General features: G+C 33.4%; 1 protein-coding gene across 1 annotated transcript; it reads right to left on the bottom strand.

Annotated features, from left to right (window-relative positions):
* Positions 1 to 5,297: 5,297 nt before the first annotated feature.
* Positions 5,298 to 17,843, bottom strand: LOC140448579 (C-type lectin mosGCTL-7-like). The gene is made up of 3 exons (XM_072541663.1): positions 17,529 to 17,843; positions 7,184 to 7,292; positions 5,298 to 5,674 (listed from the first exon to the last, which is right to left on the bottom strand). The coding sequence occupies exons 1-3, from the start codon at positions 17,688 to 17,690 to the stop codon at positions 5,406 to 5,408; spliced, it is 540 nt and encodes a 179-aa protein (XP_072397764.1). The 5' UTR covers positions 17,691 to 17,843; the 3' UTR covers positions 5,298 to 5,405.
* Between the last annotated feature and the right edge of the window lie 1,707 nt (positions 17,844 to 19,550).

The following is a 19,550-nucleotide window of genomic DNA, read 5'->3' as shown; positions in this document are numbered from 1 at the left end:
TAAAGTTTTATATGTGAATAAATAAGAGGCAATGAAAAGCAAAGTAGAATACAAATATTTAAAAAGCAATTATTTCGCAATAATTATTTACAGAACGGGTTAAAAAATTTTATACAGTCCGAAAATTACTTATATTATTTAAAAAATAGACATATCGTATAGTATAAAAAACTATTTGTTAAAGATGGCATTAGAAGTATGAGAAATCTTGTATACTATAGTAATTGTACAAAATTTTGTTATAAATATACATTCATCACTCAAAATTGATCAGTTAATGGACTACCTAAATCTGACGTAGGTAGATATTTTCTCTTAATGTATTTCAAGGTATTTTGCTGTTGTTTTTATCAGGGGTATTTCAGAATAAATCAATAAAGCATTGAATTTATTTACGAAGTTGAAAAATATTTAAATGATTGTTTTATAATTTTTTCGTTGCTAGTGATTTTATCCTGTAAAAGACTAAAGATATTCGGTTTTTGGTAGTTTAAGTTGTAATATAACATTCTGTGGAAATCTTTCTATCAAATTGCCATAGTGAGTGTTTAAAAAATGTTTTTTGAATGTGTTTATTTTTTTTTTAGATCTGGGCATATATTGGCTAGTAAACATGTGTTAAAAATATCCACTATTACTGATTTTTTTAGTAATGATAACAAAACTACTATTAACTATTTAAACTAGGAGGAAACGAATATAACATTTAGTCTTTTGGGGTATAAAATCACTAGCACTTAAAAAAGGATAAAACATGAATTTAAATATTTCTTAACTTCGTAAATAAGTTCAACGATTTATTGATTAATTTTGACACAACTCCAATAAAAACAACAACAAAATACCTAGAAGTACATTAAAAAATAATTAAAGTTTTTATCAAACAATAACATAACATTAAAACATGAACATTGATAGTAAATATCTTGTTTGATATTCTTACCTCACAAATTCACGAACACCAAATAATACCAATCGCATAGAATAAATGTTCATAACCAAAGTCCCTTTTTATTCTTCAAACAATTAAAAAAACCAATATTTTCAACTTCTTATGGCACAAATAAACAAAAACTAGAAATGTTTGGAAAGGTTTTTAAAATCCTAGCCCATTGTAAAGTCGAAGCTTAGCTAATCCATTGTTGAAAAAACAAACATTAACGATGCTTCAAGTCTGTTCTCCGAAACTGGTCTAACCCCTTTTATGCAATATAAAAAATATATCTAGCGATCTCTTCTCTAATGAATTAATAGCTTTTTAAATTTGTACATATATTACTTTGCTTTGTTATTCATGTACATAAATTTTATAAAATGTAAATATATCTAATTAATAATTCAGGGGCATAAGTTAAAGGATAAGAAAGTGTCAAGAAAATAATACTTAATATATTGAAACAATTTTTTTGGCGGATGGTATTTATGTTTCTGTGTATGTATGTTTCTATGTACTAAAGCGCAATGTACTAATGTCAAGTTAACCAAAAAAATAGAGGTAAGGTTAAAAAAATTCATATAGAGCTAAAAAGCTCAATTTCACATTTAAAAACAAGTCATTCCAGGTCAAAGGTCGCAAATAACGGTTTTTTGCTTTTTTAAGCCAAAACAGATCATACAATTATGTATAAAAAATTTCTGTATACTTTTTTTTCTAAAAGTCGTCGTTTTGAGAGGAACAGTGCCGGCTCTGAGACGGCTCTGCTGCACTGCGATATTAGAAATGCATTTAACACTCTGCGGGGGGAGGTGATGCGGGCAAGGTAGGAGAGGGAGCGTCTTAGCTTCCTCATGAGTTTAATGGTGGAATATCTTTCAGAGAGAAGGACCATGCTTAAGAAGGGCACGCTCTTTGACGTAACTGCTGGAGTCCAACAGTTATCGGTCTCGAGTCCGACGCTATAGAACCCGGCATATGACGAGGTCATAAACTGCGAGTATGGAAAATGTATAACCCCCTTCGCCTTAGCAGATGATTTTGCTATGCTGGTAGTGACACGGGACGAGCTAGATCTCCGATTTTGGGTAAGACATACGAGCAACGCCGTGAAGAAATGGATAACAGATCACGGTCTAAAACTTAAGGCAGAGAAGACTGACGCCCTCATTCTGAAGGGTGAACGGAGAACAAAAGGGAAGAAATGCGTCACATGTTGGTGATGCTACACGAATATGGCGCATACGGATGATCAGAAAGCAGCTAAGAGTGCGGCTGCGCTGGAAGACGCAAGTCAGAAAGGAGGAGGACTCTATACGGTGTTGTGCAGTCAATCATCCTTTACGCGGCACCAGTCTGGAGTGAGGAGGTAGAGATACTGACCTACCAGTCTTTTGCGAGTAGCATGCCCATACAGGACTATATCTGTGGCGTCCTTTTTGACTATCACGGGTAGTGTTCTTCTGCATGTATTAGCATTAGAAAGGAGACATATCTATGAGAGAAGAGAGCATTTAACTATAGCTACAAAAAAGAAGAAAGGAAAAGATCAATAAAAAGATGGCAAGAAGAGAGAAACAGCACGAAAGATGTTGCCTAGTGGACTAAGATGCTGAATACGAGTCTAAGGAACTTGGTGGACTGTGGCCACAGGCGACTGGATTACTTACTGACGCAAGTGGTCACAGGGCACGGGTGTTTTAGGGTCTATCTTCAAATGTTCGGAAAGACAAATACAGATAAATGCATATACTGCGAATACTCCGACACTGTTAGTCATACAATGCTGGAGTGTAGTAGATGTACAGTGGAGAAAAACAAAATGTATAAAAAACAGGTATGAACCCTGTGACTGTAAGAGAGATGGTCGTAAAGATGACTGGACGTAATAAAGGATGGAATATTGTACACAAAGACATCTGAGCAGTCATTCAGAAGAAAGAAGAGAAACATTAGCCAGACCAACGACAGAGAGAATATCTAGATAAGATAATCGAGTGATTTGAATGTGCCGTCAGCCTTACAGCGGCCATCCCACGTTCGGAGTACAGTACGTGCGACAGTCAACTGTGAACAAGTAGGAGAGGTTGGTTTTAATTAGTAGGCAGGATAACAGGAAGGCATCTGTTTGCAGGACTTCTTTCTAGAAGAAATTATTTTGGATGTACTCCTCTACCCTAAATCCAATAGAAGCCAGCCTTCCGTAGGGATGGGTTAACCTGGTACGGTTTTTAGAAAATTTCCATGCTCAGAAAAGAAAAAAAAAAGCAGATAAATTAAATTCCTAAAATCAAAGTGGTAAAAATAACAAAAGATAAAGTACCAGCTGGAATTCACGATCTGAGAAGACATATTAACCCAAATAATACCTACATGCAAGTTTATCCCTGATGAATTCTATCTTCTTCCTCGTTTCGTACTTTATTTATCTCGGATCCCTCGTTTTACCCATTTTTTCCTAGAGACTGAATGGCAGGGCCGTTTTTACTGTTTCATAACATGACCAAAATATTCTAGATTTCTTTTTTCATTGTGAACGCAATTTCCGGTTATTTATACATCCAGTATTTTCCTGTCGCTATATGGTCTGTCCAGGATATCTGAAGAATGTTTTCATATTCGCGAAATATCTAATGTCTCGTCTTTATACCATCAATTATTGCAGCCTTCATATTTATTATCTCGTTCAGTTTTTAAGATATGCTTATATTGAATTAAATCCCTATGAACATCACATTGCGCAAGATCGTTTTAGGTGCACAAGTTTATTTTATTATTTTTCCGTTACATTCTTAATTTTACTATTAAACGTTTTATTACTTTGGTAATGTAGATATTATATGTACTCCCATACATTTAGTTTAACTCTTTAATTGTATATAGACAAAAATAAGGATCCACCCAATAACAGAATGCCCCTTTAAGAACATAAACTTTAAAATAATATTAAGAATTATATCTTAGAAAGATTTTTAGTCTACTAAATAATTTATAATGTACAAATTTGCAACATATGTATAAGTTATATATTAAATTTTTATTTGTAGAATTTAAGAATGTTTCATTTGTAGAATACGAATAAAATGTTGTTTATTATAAACTATTTTTCATTTGGCATTACTTTATAAAATGTTGGTTTTTAAACAACTCAAAAGGGTTACAGTTGTACGATTGTCTCAAATTATTTAGCCAGGATATGTCATCTTTCTACGCTTCTTTGGATCAGTATCTTTAACTGTTATAATGATCTGAAACAACACATACCTCTCTCCACTCATGATATATGGTTCAGAAACTACAATTTCCTTATTTTAGTTGTATTCAAAATCTCTACTTCCTTTTTAATTTTTTTATCTAACCAGCTTATCTTTAAGATTGCCTTGTAAGTCACATCTCAATCGCTTCTATTCTAATGCTAATGTCCCTGTTAGCTCACATGTCAGTATTCTTACTTTTTATCTGTAAATATGTAATTATGTAAATATCTGTCCATATTTTTATATTGAGTCCGATATTTGATAAAATTTCATATCATATTCAGAGTTGTATCTCTAAGTAGTTAGTTGTAAAAGACGGTTTTGTTAAACTTTGTTAAATGCCTTCTATACCACATGCTGGTTAACAACTATACATATTTGGTTCAATACTTAAGGGAAAACAAAACCTCGCTTGTAACCATTGCGTTTCTAAAGCCAAAATAGATGTAATCAATGTCTGGCTCTAGTTTCTGAAGATCCTTTGATGTAAGATTTTCAGGAATATATTTAAAAGTCTGGCTCATTAGGCTGATAGTACTATGGTTACTGATCACATTCTTGTAGAATGATGTTGGTATCATATATGGTGTTGTACAAGTCTTTTAGTATCTTTATTTGATCTTTTATGATTATTTTTGCTGGTACTCGTTAGAATCTGTATCTTTTCTAATATTACCGCTCGCAGGACTCCTTTTTTTGTTATACTTGTCGTAGGTTTTCTACTATTGGATAGTTCTAAGTCTTCTATTTGCCTCCCATATTTAAATAATTTCATTACGTATGGTTTTCATATCTTAAGAAAAAGCTGAAGATATTCTGGTGGAAAACCTAATACTTAAGTTATGGGATGATACTTTTAAAAATGCCCTCAATGCTTCTAAAACTGTAGCAACCTGCTTCAACCTAAACAACAATTTGGCTTGAAGAACACTTAACGTTGACTTTCATAATACACGACTCAACCAGTATAAACTTAATACCCAGACGTAACCGGGGACAAAACGTTAAGCTTTAAAGAACATTTGAGTACAGTTTTCGAGAAGCTAAAACAAGAAATAACAGTATTCTTGGAGTATACAATTACAATCTTAATATTTTTCTTATTTATTTTAAAATTATTTAATAAACTACAGTCATCGCATAGTTATGCAATAAGTTAATAAAGACGTGTCTTAACATAATAACATACAGTCGATTACTTTCTGCTAACATATTCATCTTCTACATTCATTCCCATATTTTTCGCATATAAAGCTTAGTTCATCCAAGCAATATCGATCGTTCCAATAAAGCCCTTTGGGCCCAGCTAGTCTGGTTGCCTCTACGCAATTTTCGGTCAAATTCTTTCCGTCTGAGCTATGTCCAGAAGGTTCACCTGGATACCAGTTACTGTAAACTATAGCACTACCAGTTGATAACCAAATAAATCTGTACGAATTAGCTAAGTTGGTTCCAGAAGTCCAAAAATGCTCATATTGCAAGCCTAAAATAATAAAAAAAAACATATATATTTAAAATGAGTGTATGACAAAGGAAATCCTAGATCTGATGGAAGTTCGGCAAACACATAAAAATAGAAATAATAACAAATACTGCTAAATAAAAAAACTCGTTAAAAAGATAAAATAAGCAAGGCAAAGGATTTTGGCTTAAGAACTTATGTAAAGAAATCCATAAAGAAAATCCAAAAAAAAACACGACAGCTTCAACCTCTCCAAGAAACTTAAACATATCTTCGGAATTAGAATACTGAAAAATGCTCAAGTAATTAAAAACGCAGACGGAAAAAAAATGTGATCACAACCAACAGTGCAAAGAATGGGATATATACATCAGTATCTTGACGATGCTTCTCAAGAAAATGCTACACATACACATACTACCTGTGACAAACAGTTAGACAGAGGACATAGTACACTGAAATCAGAAGTTAGAAAAGCAATACAGTAAGGCAAAAATAATAAATCACCTGGATCAGATCAAATCCCTGCTGAGGTACGTAGACTTTTAGATGATGAAAACATTACCTACTTAACTACTTTCTTTAACAATATTTAAAACGAAGGAAAACTACCAGATGATTGGTTGGAGTCACTGTTTATAACATTACCAAAGAAAAGCAGGCCCACCAAATACAGTGACTTTAGACTAATCAGTTTGATGAGCCATACACATTGATAAATATTTTTTCTAGGCAAAAGTAGAATGGGTAAGGGCACTATTTTGTATCCGCATTCTCTTACAAAAAATTTGTGAGTTCCGAAAGAACGTTTCTGTTTATTTCAGTTAAGTTTAAAAATACATTTTTAAAAAACAAAATATCTATTTGTTGGAGAATCAGCGCCTTACTTAGAAATCGAAGCCTATAAAATTAGCACATGTCAAAAATATACATTATCAAGGAAACGTTATATCCTGTGAAGAACAGTCTGATGGAGATATACAGAATCGAATATCAAAAGGGATAGTTGCAATTCAAAAACTTAATTCAATACAACGATATTCGTCGATGCAAATTAGGCGAGATCCAAATTATCAATAAACATGTCCATTGTAAAGCCTCTAAGAACGTATGGCTCAGCGTGTTGGGAACTAAGCAAGGCAAATAAGGCAAAAATTGAGACAGTGGAGATTCCAGAGAAAAAAGAATATTAAAATTGAAATATAGAAGGAAAGAAGACGTTAGAAAACAGATGGGAGTAACAGAAAAGATCACCGATATAATAATAACCCACACCTTATATGGTATGGCCACATGGAAAGAATAAATGGTGCAAATAGACAAGAAAACATGACCAACCAAAAATAACATGAACAAAGATGGAATGCGGGAAAGAAACTTAAAAGAAAACGATTGGTAGGAATACATTATTACTTCTTCTTTTAGTATTTCTAACGATACAGTATTTTGCAAATCTATATAACGATTTTTATCAATTTTTACATATGAAACACAATATGTTTACTTACATTAGCGGTACTATTTTCTTACCTATTTCATCTGCAAATTTTCCTAATCTATCGTTTTCAGCATCATTCATAATACTGGCCAATTGCATTCCTTGCTGACGGCAAAATTGAAAAGCACCATAAAAGTTAGCCTAAAATAATATAAAGTCTAATGCATTTTTTTTATAAATTTCAAACAAACAATCCACAACAACTATTCATGAATATTAGTACATTATTATATTATTGAAATGAAAAAGACAGAAAAGATTTGATTTCACGTTCAAAGCGTCTATGTATCTGTTGATACGTATTTCAACTTAATAAGTCTCATCAGAACAGTTATTCATAGCCGTTCTTAACGTGAAAAATAATCTTCTCTGTCTTATTAGGAAGCAACAATAAAATGGCGATAAAGCAGAAATCTGAATTTGTTTCGAAACTATCTTACCGATTTTTCTATCAGATGTCGCTATTGCGTCCATAACGAAGCCATTTTATTGTTGCCTCCTAATAAGACAGAGAAGATTATTTTTCACGTTAAGAAAGGCTATGAATAACTGTTCTGATGAGACTTATTAAGTCGAAATACGTATCAACAGATACATAGACGCTTTGAACGTGAAATCAAATCTTTTCTGTCTTTTTCATTTTATTCGGATCTACTCTGTATGAGTACAAGAAACAAATTCGTTAAAGATTTCTGCTTAGTTGAGGAGACATGTGGAATGCAAATTTTAGATTCCCCATGTCTCTATTAACATCTTTATCAACGTCTGGCTATGCCTTGCAATTTTTAGAAGGCTCCAGATTAAAGCAGAAATCTGAATTTGTTTCGAAACTATCTTACCGATTTTTTTATTATATTATTATTAAAAAGTATTATATTAGATTATTATTAAAGTACACAAGAATTTGATTTATTTACTTTAAATCGATGTAAATAAACATAAGTAAATCTCCCCTTATATTCCTCAAAAACCTTCGTTGTTAACCTGTCGTTAAAAAACTCCTTATATTGTACAACATAATAAGAACCAATTACGAATTTCTAATAGGATGTAGGGAATCTATCGTTATATCAATCAAGAAACAGCACAAGTCCTCGACTAATTATTCAAATTCTTTCCTGTTATTTCATTAACGTGCACAAGTGTAAGCTGCTAGATGATAATTAAACGTAAAACTGATAATTAAAAGACTAATATGGTATATAGACAAACACAAAATTTTAGATTCAGGTCAATCCGGATTCCGTTCATCCCGAAGCATGTAAGTCAAACTTATATGCAGACGACCTAATGAGGTAGAGATACGTTCACAACTACAATTTAAATCAAAAAAGCAGTAAATGAATTAACTTTATAAGTTTTGGTATTAATTTTTCTGCTGAAAAATCGAAAGTACTCAAATTCAGTCGAATACCACGTAGCATTCTATTAATTAATTAATTTTTGATGGTCGACCAAAATGGCAACCACAGATTACAAATGTCAAAGCTAATTGCTTAACTAAGTTAAATCTAGTAAAATCTCTAGCAAACCGTTGCTGGGGAGCTAATGAAAACATCCTAATTAAGATTATTAATTAATTAAGATGATAAGATGATATTATTCGCTCTCGACTGGAATATGAGTGCTTTGTATACATATCAGCATGAAAGCCTTATATGTCTTGGAGCCTTCAGATCCAGTCCTACTGAATTCCTTCGCTGTAAGACAGGTGAACTGCCTCTTTCTCTTCGCAGGCAACAACTTCTTCTGAAATACTTCGCTAGGGTGTTTTAGAATTGAAAAAAACTCTGTATATGAGCTATTCAAAGAGTGTCCAGTTTTAATTATCTTGGTTGCCATATTACTGAACAACTAGATCCAGATCAAGAGATAAAACGTAGAATCGAGATAGCCCGCACGACATTTTTAAAAATGAAGTCATTCTTCTGTAATGATAACTTGCAACTTCAACTTCGAAAGCGCATGGTTAAATGCTACATTTGGTCAGTCCTCTTATACGGTGTCGAAGCATGGACATTAAAAATATCCACCATTAATCGTCTGGCGGCCTTTGAAATGTGGCTGCACAGACGTATACTAAACATTCCATGGACGGCTATGCTGACAAATGTGGCAGTCCTTGAGAGAGCAAATGCTGCTCGCGAGCTGCTTGATAACATCAAATGTAGAAAGATGGCCTATTTTGGACACGTAGTAAGGAGAGACCGATATAATATTCTTTAACTTATTATGATGGGTACAATCGAAGGACGCAGAGGAATTGGTAGAAAGCAGGCCTCTTGGTTGAACAATATCAGGGAGTGGACGGGAATGAGGAAAGCTGAGCAACTCTTCAAAATAGCTCAAGACAGAGACAGTTTCGCCATGTTAATCGCCAACGTCAAGGGGACTTGATAGAGCACGTTAAGAAGAAGATATGAGCTAATTTATAAACTCTATGTAGAGTTTAGCCCATTTTAAAGAAGTGTAAGCCAATGAAAGGATGTTTCGAAAGAAAAGTACGAAGGTGAATGAATGAATAATGGAGTGTGGAGAAGATACAACTTCGAACTTAATAGAATATACCAGGAACCCGATATCGTAAAATATATTAAGATGGGACATCTAAGGTGGGTAGGGCATGTATAATGCAGATAAAAAATGACCCAGCGAGAAAAACGCTCCTTAATAGGGAAGAACACGAACGCCTAGAATAAGGTTTCTTGATAATATCGATAAAAATATGAGAAATATGGGACTACGTGCTTGACGGAGGAAGGCTATGGATGGGGACGACTGGAGAGAAATTCTTGAGGATGCTAGGAACCACACAAGGTTTTAGCACCAGTATGATGATGATGCTGATGATAATTGTAAGCCTAACAATAAATACCATATATTACCTTAAATTTTACTTCGCCTTTCACGACCTGTTGATTTTTTAGTAACAGATACTCATGTACTGTCAATTTTCATAAAAATGAAAACAGCCAAATCCTGAGGCAATCTTTTCTAGAACTGGTCAACACAAATGACGAGATATTCTACACGAATGCATGTAAAACTGAGAAAAGAGCTGGATATTCTGTAAAAACTACAAATAGTACTATTTGGAAGTTTTGCCTTCCATAATCCATTTCCCTCCATAAAAAAGAACTATACGTCATCCTCCAAGCACCAAAAGGCTTATCTAACTAAACTAAAGTCAAGAATACTGCAATACTATGTACACGAATCGATTAAAAATATATATTATATTCCCAACAACTATTGGTTCATAGAATACACGAAGCAACAAACCGTCTCACTTCTTCTGGAACAAACATAACATTAATCTGGATCCCTCACATGTTGCCATTTTAGATTATCAGATTATTAAAGTCTTAACATCAAGAGTCTTAGCATCAAGAATTTTTATTGTTTCTGTTACAATTAATATTTTAAAACACGTCTGTATATCATGGTTACGTCCAATATACTTCGTCTTCAAATATAACCAGTCGAAAATTTCCGTTACCCTCGTTTATTCTTGTTTGCAACCTGACACTTAGACGTAAAGTTTTATTTCCTTATATTTTAGAAAAAAACCAAAAGAAAAGAAAGCAACTACTTTTTAGAAAGCACTACGACCAAATTCAGATTTACTTTTCATCTCGCAAGCACAATAGTATAAGCTCGGTCACTTTGCAAAACTTATCCGCGTACTACGTAAAACTCTCATCGTATATAGCAGAAAAATAACAAACAAAATTAATTTTTTTTCAAACACATTTTGTATCAAACAAATTTGTTTTTGTAATTGTGATAAATAAAATAAAGTAGTTTAAAATCAGCAAATACTATTTAATACCAACTCGACTTATTTAATCCAAGTCTTCATATTCAGCCAGTTCCAACTTGTGGCTCGCTACTTATGTTGTAGAAAAGCTACAGTTTACAACAGAGATTGCTGATACTGCTGCAAATGAAGCAATTACAACCAAATCAGACATCAAATTCGTTCAACTAGCATCAGATCCAAAACCACATGTCAGGTCCCAAATCAAAAAGTCCAAGCAAAGCCAATAAAAGAGATTAACCTCGAAACTACACAAAATACAACCTATTATCGAAATTTTATAGCTACCTAACTTAAGTAGAGAGGCAAGTTAATCTTTCGCAGGTTAAGAATCGGTCACACACGGCTGACCCATGGATAACTCATGGCTTCGTAGAAATCATCTGTCTGTGAAAAGTGTAGTGAATCATTAAATATTTAAACATGTTCTTACACAGTGTATCAAGTACATGAGCAAGAACAACAAAATAGTCTATACAAGATCTTACGAATATGGTCATCAGCCAGTTAGAACTTTTTCAGAATGTACTAGATGTCAATCAGACAGATTTGAGAGTAGAAACGACAATAATACACTAAAATATACTATAAGCTATCGCCTACAATAATAACCTAAATAGATATATTTAAAAGTAATCCTTCTGACTTATCTGGCAAATGTATCGTATCCTGGTGTGGTTATAATGCAATTATCTAGGGCAAACTCTAATTCACATCCCTATAATGGTGTTAAGCGAAAATGATTCTGATCAGAAAGAAGTGTTTTAGATGTTAATTCGTCTAACTGGTTTGTTACGTAAAGTGGCAATAAAACGTTAACTTTTTCCTGTTCACTACGATTGCCTTGCTCGATTCCAAATGAGAATAGAAGAAGTTTGTTTAAATATCCCCTCTGCATTTAACAAACTTTTCAAAATATAGATTTTTTTATAGTTTACTAACGATTTTTTTCTTTCAGCATCAGATTGATCACATTTCGATTTTTCCGCAGAGGGGGGAATGTTTTTCTAATGGATGGAGTTCAGATGAAAAATGGTTCTTATATAATATATTTGAATTATTAAATAAAATTTAAATTAAGTTTTTAACTCTATTTTTATCAAAATTACTCACGTTTTTGGACAAATATAATCGTATATATTAAAAATAGATCAAACAAGAATGTTTTGATACTTTGTTAATTTCTTAGATTATTGACGTTCCTTTGAGGTATTTTACTAAAACTAATCCGAAAAAATGTTATATTGGGTAATTTAAAACTCATTTCAAATAATTACAATATTTTACAAGTCATTCATAATATGTAATTTTAACATACTTACATTATTTAAATATGCTAAAAATTTGGTTGTACTTAAAGCCGAATAAATTTTATTTGGATTAAAAAATTTAAATGTGTAAAAAAAAAGAAATAATTGTACAATACACGCTGGCAAAAAATGACCGATAAAGATACGTTAAAGCCAGAAGAGATTTAAAAAATTAAAGTTTTATTTAAAAATCCTTTATAAAAGGTATATATTAAAAAAAAAACCTTTCGGGCTACATCATAGAACGTTTTCGGATTAAAAAGTTCATCATCAGTGTATTATTACTAGGTATACATAAGTCAAACTACTAAATATCTGGGTAAAAACCCTTAAAAAGTTACAAAATTTGTTGTGTATTACATTATTTTTGAAAATATATTGTGTTGTTAAAGTATTTAACAGATACCCTTCATAGCGACGTAATACTCAAAATAGGGGCTACTGCTGACCCTTAGACCTTGTCTGAATTCATTCAGACTGATTGATTGCTATCGTGTACCCATAAAGACACCTTTTTTCTTAGGTTAACAGTCTTCTTGCGAGTAGTACATGAACGTGTCTACAAAAAACTAGACGAAAGAATATCAGGAAACCAACCCTGGAATTTAAGAAAGGCTTTGGCACTAGAGAGGCATTATTCACTATACAAATACTCAGAACTCTCAGTAAGACAGTAAACTGTGACGTATTCGTATGTCTAATTAGTATAAAGAGATACCTATAAGAAGAGGAGTACCACAAGAATGTGTACTATCCTTTCTAATTTTTAATACTTGCTCAGAAGAGATGCTTAAAGAAGCACTTAAGACATCAATGAAGGTATATCAATTAACAAAACACTAGTGAATAATCTCAGACATGCAGACGATACAATAATCCATGCGGACAGCAAAGAAAGGTTGCAAATTTTGGTTGATCGCACTACGAAGTACTGAGAAAGGTATGGAATGGTTCTGAACACAATAATAACAATTATGATTAACATCAGATGTAAGAACAAAATTAAAGACAAAACAATCTACATTACAGGAGAAGCTGTAGAGAAAGTATCCAAATACAATTACTTAGAATGCGAGCAAAAAAACAATGAAATCGCAGCCTTGAAATGAAAAATATGAGTTGATGCGATTGGTTATACAAGGAAACGTGGAAGGGGAAAGAGGACCGGGGAGACTACGCACGTCCTGGTTGAAAAATTAAAAGCAGTGGAATGGAAAAACAACTATAGGCCTCTTCAAAACTACTGTCTTCTTCTTCTTCTTCTTCAGCCTTAAGTAATCCAACTTTGGACATAGGCCTTCCCCAAATCAATCCAGCGTCTTCTATTTTGCGCCACTTGCTTCCAGTTGTGTCCTCCGATCTTCTAAATGTCATTAGCCCATCTCATGTGTGGTCTTCTTCTGCTTCTCTTTCCATGGCCTCCACTGTTGTATTTCGTGGTTCCATCTCTTTTCCTTCAGTCGGGCATTGTGTCCTGCGAAGCTCCATTATTTGGCAGCATGTTCACCTGCGTCTTTTACTTTGGTTTTGCTTCGAATCCATTTGTTTGTTTTTTTGCCTGTAAGTCTCACCCCGAGCATTGATCTTTTCATCGCTCTTTGTGCTTTTATTATTTTATCCATATTAGACTTGGTGAGTGTCTACGTCTGTGAATCATACGTGAGTATAGGGAGGATACACTAATCGTAAATTCTGGTTTTCAAATACTGTTCTAATTTAGTGCTTTTCAAGATTCAACTCAGTTTTCCAAATTCTGAACACGCTAACCCTATTCTTTTGGTAATTTCGGCAGTTTGATTTTCTTTGTTAATTTTCATTATCTGTCCCAGGTAGATGTATTCGCTTACTGTTTCTAAATTTATGTCGTTCAATGTTATTTCTGGAATGCTCAGTGTATTTGTCATTATTTTTGTTTTTTCCAAGTTCATCTTAAGACCTACTTTTTCCGAAGCTTGAAATAGTTGCCTCATCGTGGTCTGTAGTTCTTCGAAACTTGTAGCGAATATTACAATGTCATCAGCGTATCTTAAATGACTCAGTTTTCTTCCCTTAACATTTACTCCCTTATCTGCCCAGTTAATGTCTTTGAACACGTCTTCAAGTCCCCATATGGATAGCTTTGGTGAGATAATATCTCCTTGGCGAACTCCTCTATTGATTGGTATAGCTTTGGTTTTCGCATCAATTTGTATTTTCATTGTAACTTTCTTGTAAATATTGTGTATGAGCATTCTGTATCGGGAGTCTATCCTCCAGTTGTTCATAGCTCTCTCTATTGCCCAAAGTTCTGTGGAGTCGGATGCCTTTTCACAATCAACGAAGACAATATATAAGTTCAAGTGATATTCATTGGCTTTCTCTATTAGAGTTCTGACTGTAAGAAGATGATCCGCTGTACTGCAACCTTTTCGGGATCCTACCTGCCTGCAGGCAGAACTACTGTAGACAAAGTAAAATGGGCCTTAATGATCGCTAATTTTTTTAAACGATGGCACATAAAGAAGAAAGAGATAGTTAAAGACTAAAGATATATTAAAATAATGAAAGTGAGAACCATATAAATTTATATTACATTTCATCCTGGTAACTGTGTTGTGGGGTGAAAATCACCCACGTCGTTCATTAGCGCTTGTTAAAATAGTAGCAACGTCACCAGATTCTTCTGGCGCCACCCCTAGAGTACCTTCCCATAATATAACACACCTTGTATTGCATCATAAATTTTAGTATATAAATAAGATTTGAATGAGTGGTGTCGCGTTCTTTGGACTTCTTGGGTGATTTTGACCCCACCACACAGTTGGAGTTCAGTATTATTTAGTTTTTGGAAATTTTCACCTCACAACACAAGTTTATTTTTAACAGATACGTCTTATAATACCACAATTAATTTTGATTTTTTTTTACAGAAACATAATTGAATTGGTAGAAATATTGAAAATTAATTCTATATTATTAATTTCAGATATATAGAAATATGTGTAGTTGAGAGAAAGAACAAGAAGTCCCCTTGAAGCTTTGGCAGGATGAATTAGCTGGATCCGAGTTATGATCTGAAAGCAAATCTGAAAATGAAGTCAGCAGGTTAGCATTCGTCTCAGTAAGGATATTTAAGAAAACCGGCTTCAATCAGTGGAAAATTGTCAGCCTGGAACTTCTAATCAGGAAAGTCAATCATCGTCGGAAGAATCTTCTTAAGACAACAATACGTTTGAAGATGGTAGACTAATACAATCTAAATTTTTTATCGGACGAGATGTGAAAACAAAATGGGCAAAGAACTGTCCTAATAAATCGGTTAGAACACGACAAGAAGATTTAATTATTCTACTTTCCGGTGTTCAAAATAATGCAAAAACATTACAAGTTGCCCATTTCTTGCTGAGAATTATTCATCGCTCAGAATTATAATGACCAGCATAAGTATATCACCAAGCCTACGGCTGCAGAACAAATTCGTGCAGTTTTCGGATTATTAATCTATCGGTTGTTTATAGAGCAAATAGGTTAAATCTGGGGGATCTTTGGGCTACAGATGGAACAGGGTTTGACATTTTCAGGCTAACAATAATCCTGCAAAGATTCAAATTACTTTTAAAGTGAATACGATTCGATAATATCCAAAATAAAGAAGACCGAAAAAGAGTAGATAAACAGGCAGCAATACGAGCTGTTTTTGATTGATTTGTATCCAATTATCAACAATATTTTATTCCTAGTCGATACTTGACGATCGACGACAAATTAGAATCTTTTCGGGAACGTTGTTCATTTCGGCAATATATCCCCAATAAGCCGTCCAAATATGGCATTAAAATATTTTTGATCAAATGAAAGGCAGATATCGAGCATAGTTTGTTAATTAAATCTTGCCCAAGTACTTTCGTTTCCTAGAACATCTTCAGGGGCATTTCGTCAAATTTGGCCTATCCAACAATCTGTTGAGAATGTCATAAACATAAAATTGTACAAATGTTGATTGGCATCAGGAGAGAGCATGGGGGAGGCAAGAGGATGAGAATGAGGGAAGCGAAAGTACCTGGGCAAGATTTAATTAACAAACTGGGCTCGATGTCTGCCTTCCATTTGATCAAAGTTCATTTATTCGAGCATTCAACCTAATATCAAATTAAAATATTTGCATTAGTAAATGCCAAAATATTCTGCATTTTAAATTTATTGTTATATGTTGGGTCATAGCCTGAAAGACCTTTTTAATTCAGTAATCGACCGTTTGAACGTAAACAGGCTTGTAACTCCAATACGTGGTACTCAGCGCAACATTACATTCGACAACTGGTTTACGAGCATACCTTTAATGGAACATTTGCTTCGTGAGCATCGGTTAACATCTGTTGGAACTATTTGTAAAAACAAGAGAGAAACACCGAAATCTGTTTGAATTCCAAAAACAGCTGAAAACCACGCATTTTCGGATTTAAAAACATTTTTTGGTGTCCTTTGTCCAGAAGAAAAATAAAATAGTGCTAGTAGCTTCTTCCGTTTACTGCTTAATATTGCAGGAATAAATATTGATGTTATTTATCAACATAATAACCCAACTGAAAAACTAAAAGGAAGATTTTTTTAAAAGAACTTAGTTTGGCACTAATTAAAGCAAACATTAAAAAACGAAGTAACAATCAAAGAATTATATCAGATATAAGGGGAAAACTAAAAAGAAATGACAGCGGAGAGGACACTCACGGACCTCCCAACAAGAAACAACGAACAATATCCAGATGTGGAGTGTGTCCCCGTGGAAAGGATAGAAAGTGTCAAAAGAAATGTGTGAAATGTGACATTTTTATTTGTCTCGAATTATGTGTATATTTTTGTTCTAAATGTGCAACAAATTGTTAATATTGCTATTATTTAAACAAAAGTTCTTGGTTACCTTTTATAAATGTTCTATTTTTTAAATTCTGTATCTCCAACAAAAATTCCGGAACAAAAATTTTGATTAATAAACTAAATTTTAGTATTTTTATTGAATCAAGATTTTTTAACGCAAATTTTTAACATGATAAAAATTTGACAAAGGATATCTAATAATATAACCATCATGTAGGTTCTTATAAATAAAAAAATGGGGTGATAATTACCCCAACACACGTCACCACCCAGAACCCGGGTTAAAGCAACTATTAAAGTTAATACCCCCCTGAAATAAACCTCTGAAATGAAATAAAATAATCTCTAAGTATTTTTGGCCGTTATAAAAATTTTTCATTACATTGTACTTACCCTAAAGACATTTCCAAAATAATACGTTTTACCAGCATAATTTAATATATTTGTTGGCTTCTGTTTCTTAACATGCGATGTGAAAAGAACATCTTGTGGAACACCAAATACAAAAAGAAAAACCGTCAAAAAATTCACCAACCAAAACAGGATTTTATACATTTTTTATGCCGTTCGGACGTAGACCGTAGAGTGTTTATATTAGTTAGCCTTTTCTTGTCAGGCAACATTTTACAGTAATGAAAACAGAGTTGGGCAAAGAGATTGTGAAACTGTTCTCTTGTGGCTTACCTAAGTTAAATACACACTTCAAAATAATCTATGGGACACGTATACTTTTTTGTTGTTTTGTCGATTATATATTATACCAAATTGGACGGTAATGCTGATAAGAATTAAAAAATTTAACAAAACTTCAATATGCGTTTTTTCTATATAAGATAAAAAGTAATATTTCTTTATCGGTACCTGATTTTCGATGTCTATGTGTATTATTATTTAGTTTTGCAATTTCCAATAATGAAGAGACATCATTTAAATCGCGAATAGCAGTGGCGTGCTATAGGGATGCTTCAAACTGACAGAAGTCAAAGAAATGTTGCTGAGGTCCTCCACACGAACAGAAGTGTCATTAATCGTGTGTGGTTAAGGTGTCAAGAAACTAATGATGTTGCTGAATATCATACAGGATGTACAAGTATAACCAACCAGATTGAAGATCGTTCTATTAGGTTGCAGGATTTGAGAGATCGCACTGAACGAGACCCATCAGTCAAACCATTAGAAATATACTGTACGAAGTAGCTGAAGTAGGGTTAAATGCTCGAAGACCTGTGAGAGTGCCTGTGTTATCCAGAGGAAATCGCGCTCATCGCGATTGGGGCAAATCAGTGGGCACAACAACACGAAAATTGGGTTAGACGTAAGTTCGCTCCTACTTTGTTTACGGATGAGTGTTAATTTGGATTTGCACCAGATGTAAGACGGGTAAGAATTTGGAGGAGTTCTGGCAATGCTGAACGATTGGCCACCGTGCAGGAGGTTTATAGACAGCAAGACGGTAGTATACTGGTATGGAATAGCATCACTCTTAGTGGAAGAACCAATCTCGTTTGTCTGGAACGGTTTCTAAATGCAACAAACTACCGTGATATTATTCTCGAACCTATTGTTGTATCATTTGCACAACAAGCTATTCCGTAAGTTCAATTATTGCACGACAATGCGCGTCCGTCATGGACGTATAAATAAAGAATAAAATCTTTATTTATATGTCCATGGCGTCCGCATACTGCCAGGGTCGTGCGAACATTCCTCGAAAATATTGAAATTTAGTTTTTACCATGTCCTGCTCAATCGCCAGATTTAAACCCAATTGAGCATGTATGGGACATATCGGGCAGACGCATTTTACAACAAAATATTGCGTTCAATACAATACAGCAACTCTTTGAGGGCCTTTCAATGGAGTAGAACAGAATACCGCAGCAAGACATTGACCATCTGATCATGAGTTTGCCTTAAGGACAATAAACAACAACCGTGGAGGTTATACACTATAATAACTTAACCTAAAGACTACTTTGTAGGGAGTTAATTTATTTTTTATTATTTTCTTGTGTTACCATTTTTTGACTTGAATGGAGTTCTCTTTCAATTTTATTACGTGCTTATTCTAAAAAAATGTTTATTTTATATTCAAGACACTTGTTTATAATTTTTTATTAAAAATATTTGAAATTAATTATTAGAAATCCTTTCCTGTAATCTCGCATTTTGTTTTTGTCCCCTAGATTATTTTTATTGTGTTTATTATGTTTATATGATAGTGAGCCATATTTGGATGAAATGAAAATTACATTTTTTATATTTGTTTTTGACGTTGCAACTTTCACTACGAAAATAGCTTTCAAAAAATTTATAAAAATTAAAATGAAAATAAAATATAACAAAATAAAGTTAGGTATACATTTTTTGTTGTCGTACACAACAAACAGGTGTATAACCTCCTGTATATAAATA

Source organism: Diabrotica undecimpunctata, chromosome 8, assembly GCF_040954645.1.
Source record: "Diabrotica undecimpunctata isolate CICGRU chromosome 8, icDiaUnde3, whole genome shotgun sequence".
Classification (NCBI taxonomy): Eukaryota; Metazoa; Arthropoda; class Insecta; order Coleoptera; family Chrysomelidae; genus Diabrotica; species Diabrotica undecimpunctata.
This window is presented reverse-complemented; position numbering and strand designations above follow the sequence as displayed.

Bases quoted from the DNA above. Each gene is read 5' to 3' on its own strand.
- LOC140448579 (XM_072541663.1), bottom strand. From the start codon at position 17,690: ATGTATAAAATCCTGTTTTGGTTGGTGAATTTTTTGACGGTTTTTCTT. The intron at 7,293-17,528 runs GTAAGTACAATG...ATATTATTTTAG, and splicing joins ATTTTGGAAATGTCTTTAGG to GCTAACTTTTATGGTGCTTT. The intron at 5,675-7,183 runs GTAAGAAAATAG...TTATTATTTTAG, and splicing joins AAAATTTGCAGATGAAATAG to GCTTGCAATATGAGCATTTT.